This window comes from Orbilia oligospora, assembly GCF_000225545.1.
Source record: "Orbilia oligospora ATCC 24927 unplaced genomic scaffold scaffold00173, whole genome shotgun sequence".
Classification (NCBI taxonomy): Eukaryota; Fungi; Ascomycota; class Orbiliomycetes; order Orbiliales; family Orbiliaceae; genus Orbilia; species Orbilia oligospora.
Window position 1 is genome coordinate 1,077,602 of NW_011645730.1, and position 15,568 is coordinate 1,093,169.

General features: G+C 44.1%; 6 protein-coding genes across 6 annotated transcripts; 1 reads left to right on the forward strand and 5 right to left on the reverse strand.

Moving 5' to 3' along the window:
* Positions 1–34: 34 nt before the first annotated feature.
* On the reverse strand, positions 35–1,237 carry AOL_s00173g310 (uncharacterized protein; the record flags this gene model as incomplete). Its single annotated transcript, XM_011128052.1, has 2 exons — positions 35–459; positions 562–1,237. The coding sequence occupies 2 exons, from the start codon at positions 1,235–1,237 to the stop codon at positions 35–37; spliced, it is 1,101 nt and encodes a 366-aa protein (XP_011126354.1).
* Positions 1,238–3,019: 1,782 nt separating this feature from the next.
* Positions 3,020–4,020, reverse strand: AOL_s00173g311 (uncharacterized protein; the record flags this gene model as incomplete). Its single annotated transcript, XM_011128053.1, has 2 exons — positions 3,020–3,441; positions 3,537–4,020. 2 exons carry the CDS (start codon positions 4,018–4,020, stop codon positions 3,020–3,022), a joined length of 906 nt encoding a protein of 301 aa, XP_011126355.1.
* Positions 4,021–4,887: 867 nt separating this feature from the next.
* On the forward strand, positions 4,888–6,165 carry AOL_s00173g312 (uncharacterized protein; the record flags this gene model as incomplete). The annotated part of the gene is made up of 1 exon (XM_011128054.1): positions 4,888–6,165. One exon carries the CDS (start codon positions 4,888–4,890, stop codon positions 6,163–6,165), a length of 1,278 nt encoding a protein of 425 aa, XP_011126356.1.
* Positions 6,166–6,988: 823 nt separating this feature from the next.
* On the reverse strand, positions 6,989–7,639 carry AOL_s00173g313 (uncharacterized protein; the record flags this gene model as incomplete). The annotated part of the gene is made up of 1 exon (XM_011128055.1): positions 6,989–7,639. One exon carries the CDS (start codon positions 7,637–7,639, stop codon positions 6,989–6,991), a length of 651 nt encoding a protein of 216 aa, XP_011126357.1.
* A 1,006-nt stretch (positions 7,640–8,645) lies between these two features.
* On the reverse strand, positions 8,646–11,810 carry AOL_s00173g314 (uncharacterized protein; the record flags this gene model as incomplete). Its single annotated transcript, XM_011128056.1, has 4 exons — positions 8,646–9,619; positions 9,700–9,827; positions 9,928–11,461; positions 11,525–11,810. The coding sequence occupies 4 exons, from the start codon at positions 11,808–11,810 to the stop codon at positions 8,646–8,648; spliced, it is 2,922 nt and encodes a 973-aa protein (XP_011126358.1).
* Positions 11,811–13,215: 1,405 nt separating this feature from the next.
* Positions 13,216–15,376, reverse strand: AOL_s00173g315 (uncharacterized protein; the record flags this gene model as incomplete). Its single annotated transcript, XM_011128057.1, has 4 exons — positions 13,216–13,662; positions 13,721–14,846; positions 14,913–15,256; positions 15,320–15,376. 4 exons carry the CDS (start codon positions 15,374–15,376, stop codon positions 13,216–13,218), a joined length of 1,974 nt encoding a protein of 657 aa, XP_011126359.1.
* Between the last annotated feature and the right edge of the window lie 192 nt (positions 15,377–15,568).

Sequence of the window (15,568 nt, forward strand, 5' to 3'; positions counted from 1 at the left end):
TAAAAATTGAGGCATCGGTCTTACGATTTCCAAGTTAACTATTCCACAAGTTCCCAAATCGACTGGTTACATTTCCTATTAAAGTATGTGTCTCATTCGTCTTTGGCCATGTCGCAGAAGTTCTATTTTTGTTTCGTTGGACACCTTGAGCAAAAGCATAATACCTCAAAACTTCACGCAACTTTTCGACTCTCTCCCAGACAACCCAGAGGCAGACTTGCTTCCGAATACATGAAGGACAATAGGTTCCTTCAAGATCCCAGCCTGCCTGGTGTGATGACCCCATAGAAGATGCTAATGTAACTTCATAGCATCCGGTATCTCCTTGACAGTCTCTTTCTATAATATTGCCTTTGATTTCATCAAACTGCCGCTTAAGAATTTCGATCTCGAGAAGCAAATCCGTCATCTCTGAAATGGCCCTTGAAAAGGATTCATCCCGGGTTTCCTTGATCTTGACTACAAATCGGAGTTCAGGTGCGCTATAGTTAGCACCCGATACTTCAAAACAAATTTATAGCTGTAAATTGGTGAGTTTTAACGGCAAGACATGATACGTACTAAAAGTTGGTTGAGGAACTCTTTCAAACATCACCGGCAGCACCACTCTCTGCCCATCCCTGGATGATTTCAACATCCTGCTTGCATCATCGAATGACTCCATATCGCCCACAATTTCTTCCACGAGTGTATTGAAAACCTTTCGGTGATATGATGTATAGTTGTCGATATTCGGAAATGCTTGTGCTAAGAAAAGCCATTCTTCGCAGCCCTCCTTCGAAATATCCTCTTTCCAAGGTTCGGTAAGGTATTCGGCGCCGTTATTCCTTGAATTCGAGCTTTCTTCGCTGGGCAATAACGCCACCACCCATTTCTCCGCCCACAGGCCAATTGCCCTTTGCCATAGATACTTATCGCATAAGATTGCCACAGCAAAGATATTTTCTCTATTCATTTCCCTAGGGATACTGTCTAATTGAAAGTGTATGATATTAAGTATCCACCCTAATGCTGCAATAGAATCTTCATGGAGGCGCAAAACGGTAATTGGATTACCGTTTAAGTTTGTTTGCGGGAGAGGTTTAAATCCATTCTTTGGGTCTAACATTCGATCGAAGAAGCGTGATGATACTCGCAAACAGGCCGCCGAAACTAGAAACCCGTACATCTGCTGGTCTTCTTCATCTTCGAGTTCGATAATCAGATCCGGTTCTCGGGTGAACCATATGAAATGCATCCCATGGATAAAACAGACCCCCGAAAGCTAGCGCTCACAACTATTGACGCCAAAGTTAAGTGCAAGGTAATATATGTAGCTAAACGGAAATGAGAGGTGCACTTGCTTCGATTTCAATATTGGCCGGTAAACTTGGACTTCAAGCGGACTGCCGGGTTGAATGTAATGGATAATATATACCCGGAGAACTATTCCTTTGTATGTGGGCTTAGCCATATACGTGTGTGTAGGCCTAGGTATATACCTGAATGCAAATGTGGGACCAACTGTGGAACCTGAATGTACCGAACGCAAACAGATATACATATATCTATACTAGCTTTCGAATTCGGGCCCAAAATACCCTAAAAGTTAAGACCATAAGAAGCCGACCCACTTCGCTTGCTTCCCTGGAGCTGGTGACTAAGTTCCAAAGACATCAAGGATTAATACCCCAGCTAGCAGCCGCGATTTCGATACTAAAGCTTGACCCTGTCGAGAGCGCTGGTTCTAGAATTATGCTGTGCTGCCAAGAATGGCTGGGAGGAAGGCAACGCAACATAGGTCCAACAACGTTGCATGTTGCTATTTAAAGAACCGGCTGTAAGCCAAAGCTGATGTACCGTGTCGAAGAATGTTATAGCCTCGCGCACATATATACTGGGCTCAATGCAATCCGGCTGTTGTCTAGTGTTGCAGCTAAAGAAGCATGGAACTCATCGCGGCTAGCGAAATATCAAAACTCCATTATTATTTAAAAGATATTTGTAATTTCAGGTTACAATATACTAGTATACTCGAACGTGCATGTTTTTTTTGTTTTTTTAAATTAGATTCGCTGAAGTCGAGGCAGCACATCCATATGTGTAGTTTTGGTTCTTCAATTAGCCAGTGGCCGCAAATATAGACTCAATTGCAAGCGAGCTGGCGTCACAGAACGCTCTAGCGCTCAAGCTCGCTATCAAGATTGAATGAGGTTATAATAAATCTAGTAAGGTGGGTTTATGACCGTTTAACGTTTCTGGGTTCAATTTTACATGCTCACAGGTAGTATTTCAGAAACGGAGCAGACCCAAACACATACTTGATTAGGTAGGTACTTATATACAGTACTTGTTTATAGGTCTAAACTTTACAAATTTAGTATCAAGATAGTGCAAAATGGAAAACAAAAAAATGGAAAACATATATATATAAAAATAGTTCTTTCCATATTCACCGGGTTAGAAATTAGAAAAAACATTTATTTTAAAACACAATAGTATCAAAGGCTGTTCGGCATAAGAATAGTAACCAATACATAGATACAAATTGCAATTTTAGATTGCGACTTGAATTCATAGATTCTGTCAGATTTGATAGATTAATCTTTATCAGTTTTGAGAACTTCTATTTTGAAATTTGCCCTTTACTGGCACCTAAAAGGCCTAGTCAATTTGCCCGATGGTAACCTTCTAGTCAACTGGATTAAAATAATCCACAGTGATATTAGAGGATAGGGATTTTAGCTACGGCATGAAAGATGAGATCTCTTCTGCAGTAAATAGGGCGATAAAATTGTACATACATCGGCTCAGCGTGGTCGGTAACAACTATAGCCTCGAATCGGCCAACGACATTAAAAACGGGGGAGTAAACAAATAGATGGGATAAGTTGTACATGTGGATATAGGGAAAAGAGGTGGCGAATCGGGGGAGCGGTGGATGAAGGAGCAAAGGAATAGTGAAGTTTAAGTGGCACCGGGGCTAGGATCAAATGATGGCCCTGGCCACTGACTCACGAGCGAAATAGTTCTTTGCCTTCTACTTATTTCTCTTATTTCCCTCCTCCGGTTCTATATCAATACCTAGAACTCGTTTCCGGCACCGCACCAGTTTAGCATACTGAGGCCCAAGGATATCAAGGATCCTGTATCCTGACATAAAATTAGAGACATCCTTGACATTGTTCTTCAGATCTTGCAGTCCGTTTTGGTGGGCCTTCGCGGTGATCCGCTGAACTCGATCGGCGAACATCCAAACCGGCCAAGTCGGAGTTGGGGAAACCGGGTTTGAGAGGAACATTTCCGCCAAGCCAAGGTTTTTAAGAGACCTCCCCAGCATTGATTTAGCGTGATTGGTTTCCCTTGCTGGTGGCAGGGAGCTGGAGCTGGAGCATTGCGTAAAGGCGGTGACTTGACGCGTCCAATGAAACAGGTATCGCTTTCTCTCCTGGAGGATGTGCGCTAAAAGGATGAGAAAGTTAGTGTAAGTCTCTTGAAGATTTGTCCCTGAGAGTTCAGGCTTCATAGAAATAGAACTTAGTGGGGGTTTAAGATACCGAAAATGCAGGATGGTATGTCTTCATCCTGAATCTGAGTGATACTGTTGGCTTCAGAAGAACCGTCCATTGGCTGCGACCACCGCTGGAAGCCCTCTACGCCTTCCCGCTGGCAGATTTCCCGTGACAATATAAGTGAAAGCTTCTCAATTATCCGACTCGAACAATCGATACCTGGGAAAGTATCGGCTATGAACAACCAGCCTTCGAACCCTGGCTTTGTAACGTGGGATTCGTCCTCGCCAATCAGAGCACGAATCCAGAATGAAACTAACTTTTCTACAGCATCAGCAAGCTGATACTTGCGAGCAAAGCCTGCGAAATCTTTCAGCCTTCTAAAGGTGATCGGTTTAGGAGCTTCGGGTAACTTGTGAATGATATGTAGAAGAAGTGGAAGAACGCCTATATCTTCTCCAGATTCGATCATAATTCTCATGATTGGATAATCTGCCCCGTCGATAACCCTGCGAGCTGGGTACGCCATCTTTTCCATCATAAGAGATAGTCTTCGGTGGCAAAGCATCACTGAGATGTCGACTAAGAAAGCCAAATGATATTCATTTGTTTCCTCCTTTCCTAAATAGAGAAGGGTATCTGGGTCCTCTGCAATCCACTCAACTATACCATTGTTGACACATTCAGGATCAGGTACCCTCGGCCCGGTGTACAACTTAAATTGGCGGCCGCTAAGGAGGAAAGGGAGAATTTAGTTTCTTTCATTGACGGGGAGGAAGCGGACTATATATGAGGTTAGAAGCAGACTAGGAGTGAACATACTGCTGCATGTTGTAACTACTAGAGGAAGGATACGTAAAAATTCTTGGCTATTCGAACGTTCTCTAAATTTTCTTGCGAGTTTGTTTGGGCGGAGAGAAGTGGTATTAGTATGTGGGGGGTTGAGGGGTTAGGTACGTTGTATGCTTGAAGTGTCGGAGAGCCTGTGAAGGGACACCCATGGGGCAACGCTGGGCCCTTTTGGTATCCTATGAATACCTCGCCTTCCGTCAACAACATTATCCACTTGTTTTGGTTTAAGCTGTTAGTAAATTTTCTTTTTTTTTAATTTATAGGGATTTCAAAGATGCTATTTCTGTGGGCCTATACTGGTCTAAATACTAGGCTAGACAGCTCCTAATATGTGTTGACGCGTTGCAGTTTGTCGTCCCCAGGGCTCGCGGGAACCATGGACCGGGCATTAGTCTTGGCATCCGGGCTCCAAAGTCTTAGCGTCGCATAAAATTTTCCATTTGCGACTTTTGAACCGCAAAATTGCATCCTCACCAACCATCATCACAATCCGTTAGTTCAGTATCATACTAGCCTGTCATCCCGTTCATAATTACCTACCGCAATGGCTAACGCGCCGGTCGATACATCTCCCGATCGAACGTTTAAAAAGCGAAAGATTTCAGAGAACTCCGAACCAGAGCTCGAAATCGATGTTAGCCTACCGGAACCGCCATCGAAAAAAGACCTCCGAAAACTGAAGAAGCTGAAGTCGAAGGGTGTTGACACCGATGCTCTTGAATCTCTCAATGTTCCTCTGATTGATCGATCTAAGAAGGGTGCTCAGGAAGGCGAGGCTCCCGCCAATGGCGCGAACTCGAAACGAAGCCCATATGGTGTTTGGATTGGAAATCTTACTTTCAATACGACTCGGGAGGAATTGATTGACTTCTTTACTCGTGGATCGAAAGAGAATGATAACGACGACGACAGTAAAAAAGAGAGGGAGGCTTCCGAAGTGATAGGAACAGGTATCAGGCAGAAGGATATCACCCGGCTTAACATCCCAAGATCTACCAAATTCAAAAACCAGAATAAGGGCTTCGCATACGTCGACTTTTTGACAGCTGGGTGTATTTCGCATGCCCTCAAACTTTCTGAGAAGCTTTTCAACGGCAGAAAGGTGCTTATAAAAGCATCCACGGATTTCAATGGTCGGCCGGAAGAAGATAAAAACAAGAAGAAGGGAGAACAGGGCTCTATCAACTCTGGGACAAACCCACCCTGCCGTAGTATCTTTGTTGGGAATCTCAGGTATGAAGTTACGGAGCAAGAGATATTTAGACACTTTAGTCCCGCTGGAAAGATAAAGAAGGTGCGATTTATGACATTCGAGGACTCTGGAAAGTGTAAGGGGTTCTCCTGGGTTGATTTTGAGGAACTTAAGAGTGCGGAGAATGTCTTTTCGGGGAAGATAGAGGGTGCTGAGGACAGTGGAGATGAGAAAGAAGAGGATGACAACAAGGACGATTCGGAGAGTGGAAGTGAGAGTGATAGTGAGGAGCAACCAAAAAAGAAGAGGAAGACTACGAAGAAACAAAAGAAACAAAAGACCAATCCTTATGCTTTCATGGGGAACCGAAGGCTCAGGCTAGAATACGGAGAGGATTCAACGACAAGATATAAAAAGAGATTTGGCGACGGAAAAGCGGATACCGACGGAAAGTCAGAAAAGCCAAACTCGTCGCACAAGAAGACATCAAAGGATGCACCGGTTAGAAAAGAGACTAGCAGGGAACCGAAGAGACCGCTAACGACCGAGGAGAAGCAGGCCAAGACTGTGGAATCTAGACTCACCGGTAGAATCGTAGAGGGTACGGGGAAAAGGATTACATTTGATTGATTGTTAAACCATATCTTAGCGTATATATTCGCAATAGTCTTAGAATACCGAACTACAATTTAACTATCATGACACATTATAATCGTAACACTGATACCATTATTTCAAATAAGAAGCCCTTTCTTGGGTTACTAGCTACTAAGCCTTGGTATTGGCTACACCAGCCGTGATTTACATGGGAATTACCTTTAATGCCACGTGTGAAAATATAAATTACATAAATCTATGGTGCTAATTGTAAGCTAACGTGATTCCAAAAACGAACTTACGATCAGCAAATCTGCAGCTATAGCTAGACCGTTTGAGCTCTTTACTTCTTTTAGCAAGTACAACAAAATCAACACGACAGTTGCATACGTATATCGCGGGGGGGACTTATAATTACTATTTAATGCGTAAAGCTACTGTAGTCTCGTTGTTACAAGATGTTATGTCTGGGGGAAGGTGGAGAATGTCCTTGCGAGTTTGAATTGTTGAGATATAAGTTATCTCGCTATCAAGGGGAGAGAATCTCAGCTGAATTATGTAGGACTATCTGCGAGTACGTACGGCATGCTTAAGCAAGAACCTCGAACACAGCCGGTATATAAAATAATCCCGTATAATGATAGGGGTTGATATCGTCGATATAATAAAGTCTTGTAAAAAAAGGTTGAGCGGGATAGTTTATTGTGAAAACAAAAATTCAGAGAGAAGGAGTAAATGTTTGAATGAGGGTGACAAGTCATGGACTCGGCTCAAAGTTCGAAGCTCTTTGTGGCCAAGGAGAAGGAATCGTAAGCCACGGCTGAAGAAGACAAGATGAATGCCAAGCGCTAATGCTCTACCATTTTCCATCTAGCGACCAGTACATATCGCCAGAGTAGTATATGGCCGATTTTTTATCACCTTTGAGGAGCTGACATTTGTTTGGAGCCTTTCCGGTGTAGTCATTGACTAGAGTAGTGATTAGGATGTCGGCAAGTCGAAAGACCTCCTTGCATTCGATATTAAATGGAGTTTCACGAGTGACACATAAACCGATACTTCCATCCTTTCCACAGCCGAATCGTTTGCAGGCACGGCCAGTGATTGAACAGGAGCCATGGAAATTCTTGACTTTGTCGAGGGCAGAAATATAATCAAGAAGGCTGGCACCACTTCGTTGGTCTGAAGTGCGGGAGCAGTCGATAATGTAGTTGCCGCCGCGTTTGAGAAGGAGATCGGGCTCGTTGACAGTGGATGCGGTGTTAAAAACGGAAGGGTCGAATCCAGGAGTTGATTCGATTTGAGCTTTGATGGATTCAATGCTCCCAAATAATGTATAGTTGCTACCACCAGGGGCGACAGGACCAGTCCATTCAATGTCGTCATAGAGATTCAATCCATGATGAGTGGCCGAATCGGGTAGAGTTGGAGTAGGAATTCCGGCGCAGAGCCAGACAGAGAAAGTGAGGGTGAAGACCAACGCGATCAATGGTTTGATAGACCCCATTCTGAACGCTAGGGATACAAGGAAGTCCTAGGCTACAGAGAACTGATACGGGAATCAGGATGGTTGAAAGTTCGTTAATTGGTTATTCAACTTTGGAAGTGGAAATGGAGGTAGATGTTCAGTATAAAAGGAGAAAGATTGTAAGAGGGGCTGTTTAAATAGTCGTATGATTCAGAACGGAACATTGAGTGAGGGAATCCTTTCAAGCCACACTTATAAGGATGCTCAGCGATTAGTATCCCTCCCTTGTCTTAAAACAGTTCGGAATCTTGATCTGAGTCTTGGTCTACAGTATCGTTGCTAGGATGTCGTCTATTTGCCTAGAGGATTCGTATTCGATTTTGTATGGTATACTATATACATGAATCCGCAACATTGAATTTAAATTTCAAGTGTTCATAATATTTCAGAAGGTAATTGAGGCCTTGGCTACAGCGGGATGCTAATTATTGGATCTTCAATCTTTATTGATGCGTTCGTTATACCTTAGTATAAACAAAAAATTTAACAAGGAGAAGTGCACGTATATGTCTAGTACGACATGCATGACTACTATAGCGGTCTTCCAATACACTTTTGTTGTGGGGAGGATACTTGTCTCGTATCGCAGAAGCAGTCCATATGAAGTATACGACGAGCTGAAGTAACAAAACATGTTAATGCCAACTGGTTATAATAGTTAACACGAGATAAAATTGAACTAATGCTTCGTTGAAATCATCAAGGTACTGATATTGATATAGAATCTCAGATTTACTCTAGAAAAAAATTGCCCAATATGCAAATAGATTATAACGATTAATCGTACAAGATGCAGAACCCCATCATATTATAGTAAAATCCGGCCGATATATATCTATCTCAGGATGAACGCTTCCATATATAGATATAGATATAGATCGTGTCTACCTCAAACCTTAATTAAAGGGTGTAATGGTAATGATCAAATGGTTACATAACTTATGCTAGTTGAACCCGCCAATATTCATGAAATCGAATCCTTCCCCTAGTCTAAATAAGGTAAGTGCTTCGCCACTAAAAACAGAGCGGCTTCGTTCGACCTGTATGCAAGCAACATGAACTCCAACTCGTCGACCACCGCTTGCATATCAGATAACCTTTCCTGTCTCCCAGGATTTTCAAGTTCCCACAGCCCCCAGCAAAACCCCGGGTCATAGAACTGAGCTTTCATCCAGTTTTCGAAATTTGCCTTGAATTCTTCCATGTTATCAAAGTAGAATTTCTTGCTACTTGAAGTTTCAGAAGATGTCCCTTTCGGCAAGGCGGGTTTTCGAGCAACGCGGAGCAGGTATTTTCCTTCTCTTCCGCAGTTAGATCTGTGGATTGATACTGGAGGAGTAGCTGTTGGCGTGTAAGATTTCGGGAATTCAAACCACTGATCAAATTCGTTATCCTGAACTATGACATCACTTAGGGACTCAAGGGAGGATCGAGGAGTGAGTATCTGAACAGGAACATTGGAGGAAGATGAGCCTGTAGAAGCCCTATCCAGGAATTCATGAGAACTGGATCTTCTATCTGGTATTGACTGAGTATATATATTAGTGATTGCATTAGATTTAAGCCATTCAATCGAATCCTGGAAAAACTCATTGAGATTGTCGAAACCGAGCAGGTTGTCGATGGATGATTGTATAGTGTTAGAGGGCAATAGTGATCCTGTGCGTTCTAGGTCGCGGATTTGCGGCGCTGGGGTTTGCATGAAAAAGGGATTTTGTGAATTTTCTAAACTCTCATTTACACTTGTGGCTAGGCTGGAGAGCGTCATCGGGGTTTGTGCAGGTGTTGGAGAGCTTGGAAAGACCCGTTGAGTAAGGGTTCGACTCGTTGGCGCTACAGGGGCAATTGACCGTGATCGGTCTCCAATCGAGGGATACACCGCACTCGTGCTCAGAGCAAAAGTTCCAGGAGAAATCGTGTTCGTTTGAGGCGAAGGGTGAATGTGGGAAACATCAAGGTCTTTATGAAACGTCAGGCTATTTTCAAACAAAAGAAATACGTATATAGAGTACTATAACTTCAAGAATATATAGACTTACGAGGGGATGGAATTGGACGATGATTAGGCCAATTTGGGTTACAAACAAGGAATATTTGTGACCATGTTCGCGCCTGCCGAATCTCTGGAGGAACAGTCCCACTGAAGTGGTTTCTTTTCAAATGTTCCCTAAACATGTACGTAAAAGGTTAGAAGGTAATTCAATTTTAGTCCAATGGAGTAGAGCAAGCTAGACGCAACCGATAGATATCGCGACAGTTACGCTTACGATAGATGCTCCTTCACTGACCTTACGCCCGGTAAATCCCGCCGGTGTACAAAGAGGCACCTTTCATGTGTGGTCGGATCTCCCTTTGCAAATGGGCAGGCTAAACGCTGATTGATTTCCTGTGCACTCATAAGTTTCTTTTTCCTTTTGGGAGGTTCTGAACCTTTTCCACCGTCGTCATCATCAGAATCTCCTCTGCCGTGCTTTTTAGTCCGGTTCGTCTGTCTAGACCTTGAAGCAGGTAAATTCCCGGGTGAGTTTCCACTCCCTCCAGGTGCACTACTATATCCGCTTGTTGAGCCGCCGTTGGGTCCACCACCAGCACTAGATCGAGAATTTGACCCCCTTTCGTAGGTCAACCCTAAATAAACAAGATATAAAAGCGAGGCGCTGAGTTTCCCCAATTCTTCGTCGTCGTCGATTTCATCTAGGCTATCTGAGGAGTGATAGCCAAGAGAATACTGAGCGGGGCGAGGTCTCGAAAATACAGGGCCTTGGGTAGATGGCTTCGAACAGGTTATTTCCGACATCGAGTCAAGGCTTGGACATGATAGAAAACACCCTGCAGATAAATCCATAGAGTTTGTTACTCCGGGATAGTTCTGTGCTCGATACAAGGTGGACTCCTTGGAAGCTTGCGGGCTTGATCGCGACGATATCGAGTTTTCGTCTTCCTTACTTTTGCCTTGTACCGCATTCCGGTACCAGTGCAACGGGCTCTTCGGGTCCGAACTTGATTCTAAAGAGTTTAAAAGGTCCCAGAATTTCCCCCCACCAGATTTTACGTTCGAGGATAGAGATGGCACTAGCAATTCGTTTGAAGAGCCGGGTAGTTTCCCCTCGGCTAAACAGCTATATGGATTTGCGGTGACTCCATCTCCTACTAGCGGGTTAAGAAGATTCCTGGGCTTTAGTGGGGCAGTATATGAGGTGTTTTCTTTAGAGACGGTGTATTCTTGAACGTAGATATTTTGTATACCGTCCTTTGGCTGTGAACTCGAATACAAGCGCGAAGGATTGTACCTCATGCGCAAAATCAATTCGTCCTGGGATTTATAGTTTGGTTTCCCAGAATTACTTGATCCTAATTCGAGGATAGCGGAATTAAAAGCTTTTCTGACATCCGAGGGGTGATCTTTCCAAACAATGGCATCCGAGTCTCCACGAGTTCGTCCCCAATGGTATATTTGTAAAGCACAATTAAGCAGCTGCTCTAACGGGGACTCTTCTTCCAACCCTTCTTTCTCCGAGGACAAAGCCGCAAGGTCGCCTGCAGAAAAGCTGCTCTCGTTTTTCAACAGCCATCGCTCCATTCCATCGAGCGTCTTGGTAAGAAACTCGCCGTTGGACTTGAAACTATTTCCTTTTTGTTTTTTGACATGTTTAGAATCCTTACTGGCGGGATTCGTGATTACTAGAGAGCTTTGACTAGCTGGTATTGACGAGGATTCCGTTGTTTTACTGCTATCGGCCGCGATATCGGAAGGCAGCGTGTAGTGAATCAAGCGGCTGGGGTTATTTTCCCTCCCAAACTCTGTCCATCACGTTGCTTCTATCAGCGAGGCCATTCAATTGTTGGGGTTTCAGGCTAAAATACCTCGAGAACGGCGGGACCGTGGAACATAAGGAGAAGTCGGATTTTCGATGTTTAAATCAACTTCTTTGGATCTTTTCCCGGGATGAGGTAGAGAGTCGTTCATTGATACGCTACTCTTTTCTTCATATAAATTGCTAGAGATGTAACCTCGACTCCTTGGTCTTTCATCTTGGTGGGTATCGTTCTTCGGGGGGCTACTACCATTTCTAGGTGCCCTTTGAATACCTCTAGCACCGGAAGGAGTACCGGTACGAGAGTTCGGACAAGAGGAGCGCCCGCTCTTCATGGGGGCACGTGAGGACTTAATCATGCCCCCCGCGGTATAAACTCACTCGTTAATGCCACAAGACGTACGTACTTAGACGTATGTCAAAGTTCCATTATATAGTCTCTTCGGTTGTTTAAACGATTACCCTTAGCTACCAGTTCTTTGGGCGCCGAACTAATTCGCTCGAAATTGTTGTTTCGATGACTGGTGTATTGTATATAAATTTAAAATACTCCGGATTGATTGAAACCAATTTGCTGAGAAAGATAAAGAGAACCCTTAATAAAGCGAAGGGTAATTGAGACTCGATATCGATGCCGGCGATTAAACAGTACATCAACTAGTATCCACAGCTTAAAGTATAATGATAGACTAGCCCCGTACTCGGATTGTAGAAATGAGCGTGTGGCTGTTAATAATCGCTAAAAGATGATGGCAGATACATCGATCGAGTGACAAATTTTTTATAAATTTATATGTCTGCTCTTCGGGGAGTCGAGTCTCGTACCCACTTTTGGTTCAGGGTATACTCACCACAGTACTACCCTGAGGCTTGAGATATTGGTCTTTAGTAACGTTACTCACCAACAGCAAGTTGACGATTGGATACGGGGGTATCTAGATGTACTACCATTTTTTAAACCACTAAAAGCATAGATATCTTCTTAAGTAAGTTTTTTCCCGCTGAATCCTGAAAAGCAGGAGCCTTGAATGGCGTAAGTGCAAGCGTCGAGGGGTTGTTGGCAGAAAACATTCCAGCCAATAGGATTCCGGGAAGCATCGCAATCCCCAGACCTTGCTGAACGGCCAACGAGGATGCATTGTGCTGCACTGTAGAATGGGCATCCTTCACAGTTCAGCCGAAATCCAGTTGCACGGTGCTCAGGCATAGTTAGATGACATCGCATCTTGCATGGAACCCCGCCTCGAAAAAATGAGAAGAGTTAGCCCGGAATGGAAAGAGTCGCTGTCGCGTTGACATTAAACGCGTGGGATGATAATAGTCTAGCTACCATCTCGGATCATTACTGACGTGTCAAGTCGCATCTATGCTTCGATCGGATTCGATGGCTTTCAAACGTCCTAAAACGAGATTGCTGGACCCAGCTGGGGGGGAAAAAAAGTTGGAAGGGAAAATCAATAAGAAAGAAGATGACCAGGCGCAGCTGCGATGTTCAAAAAGCAAAAACTCCATGACCCCCACCTTCCCCATTCCCAATGCCTGCAACTCCATCTATTTTTGTTATCTTCTTCCCATTTCCTGACATCTGTATATACTAACTATCCAAGATGCTAGACTCCAGCAGTTAAACCAAATCACTTGAGTATATATGATCGAGGCCTATTCGCAGGTGATGTCTATGCCCTTCCCGTAGACCATACCAGGGAAAATCCACCGTAAACAATAGTATCCGACGCCCAGTTAAAGATTATACGAAACGGGAGCTCTTGAGTCATCTCCTTCACTAACCCATGCCTCATCGCAGAACCTGATCCATTCTAGGATCTTCACTCCATCCACGGACTCCCTGTCAACCTCTCTAAACACCCTCCTTAGTATACCGCCCGCTCTACTGCTCCCTTCCCCATTATTCCTTCTCCATATGATTTTTTCGTTAGATTCCTCCAGCACAGCCGTCCACATCTTTTTCCCAACACCCCAATACCTCAGCTTCTCTTGCGACTGTCCGAACTGCAAGAAACCATCGTCTTCTAATTCTAGTTTACTCCCCCAAACTTTGTTTTTCGTTGGTAACGGCAATCCCCATTCTGGGTTCATATTAGTGCTGTGCGGCTCATTCAAGATAATCAAAGCCTTCAAACGCCGTAAACGCTTTAGAGACGCTGAAAAATTCGAGATATTGTGTTCCTATATCGAGGTTTTAGTCATTGATATCATGAAAAACGCTCCGACATGCAATACCTACCCACTCTCTCCAAAGCAGAGCAACGCCGAACTCTTCCAAACCATAACAAGTCACCAACAACTGCGCCACTAAGCCCTTTGTCATTGCCCAACTGCCTTTCAAGAGAAGCCTTTTCAACCAAATCCCCATTCCTGGCTCGATCACTCCCATACTTCCTAAGATAGTATTTGAAGAGTTCGGCGCAAGATCATTATGCATAGAATAGGTAGATCTCCAGATTGGTTGTCGATACTCAATTGATCCTTGGCGACTCCCCGAAATGAGGTTTACGGCTTCATTTCTTGTATTAGGTGACAAGTCGTGTCCATCTCGGGTGGCCGATAGTCCTGCGATCCTTGATGGTGTCCCACCAACCCAAAAGTCAGCCTTTTGAGTGATAACTACCAATTCGTCAAGTCGTAGTTCCGCGAACTCCTTCTCAAAGTTTTTGTGCCATGCTTCCTTTCGGTCCGAACAGAGGGGTAAATTATCGACCACCAGACTCTTAAGGTTCCGTGGGAATATCATCGACCGTTCTCCATTAGATGTTAAGCCATTGTTTCCTATTTCTTTGAACAATTTCTTCCGGCCGTTGAAAGGAATGTGCAGTTTCTTCCAATAAGATGGGCCTAGCCGGTTCAACTCAAATGCTGCCATCGTACAATCCTCTAGCCGAAGTGTTTCCAGATTTACAATAGGCATGTTTGACGATCTAGGCGTTTCGGCGACATCATTGTCCGAATCTTGTATGATCAACCCAGCATTGTTTGATGCTCGTCCAGCTAGGTCTTTAATGTAGTTGTTTCCTCTATCTCTGCCTGAGATTTTAACACGGATATCAAGATGTTTGAGGCTTGGGCAATTCGCGATTATGTTCCAGAGTTCGACAGATCCAAGAACGGAGGTACGGTCGAGAATCGAGCGATGGGATGGAGGTAGAGACGTTATTGTCAAAGATTTGAGAACAGGTGATGATATATTGCCCCACAGTGGAAGAAACCGAGTTGTGGACTGGGCCAAACGACGGGAGTCGCAGGTTATACTATTGAATTTATGGGGTATAATGGTGAGACTATTAATACTTTGGGAAGCAGAAATAGCAGCCTCGCATTCTGGTATCAGCAAATCTGCTGTATCTATGTAAAGGCTGTTTGATTCGTGTTACGGTTAGTTTAACGGTATGGATCCTATAAATTGCTCGGAGATTAGGCACCTTTGAAGCCTTGGAAGTGTCTCTATCAGATACACCAACTGGTTCATAAATATATTTCTGGTCCTATCGGCGATTTTATCCTTGGTATCTGGGACGATAGTGTGACAAAGTGATTTAATAAGCCCCGTCCAGACTTGACGGTCTGAGGGGCGACGTAAATCTTCATTGAGTAAGTCGAAGAGGACTTTAACAGGATATCCAACTGTGTACTGGTCGGTCGATTGCCTAGACTCAGTATCCGGCCATGACTCGAAAAAAATGGTGTTGTAGATGTGGGGTATAGCGGCATCACGGGTTTGGCGGGATGCCTGACAGAAGGAAATGAGGTCTCGGCGTGAGGCGATCTAGGATACCATTAGTTATAACTAGTAGTCAAGGTATTCAATCGACCATAAGAAGAAACTTACGAAGCCCGCGACAAGGCAGAGGATATCATAGGGTAGAGAGACGGTCATCCTAGCCATGGTCGGTGGTAAAGAAGTGGTGATATCGTGATGTGTGGAGATGAGGTGACGTCGAGGAGGCGGTTGAGTTGTTGTGTTGAAGCTGCTTATGTAAATCACGCAGACAGGCTGAACAGACCCAGTAACTAAGTACAGTCTGCAACCAGACTTGTCAAGATACAACTTTGGAAGTTCAGACTATAAGGAAGATCG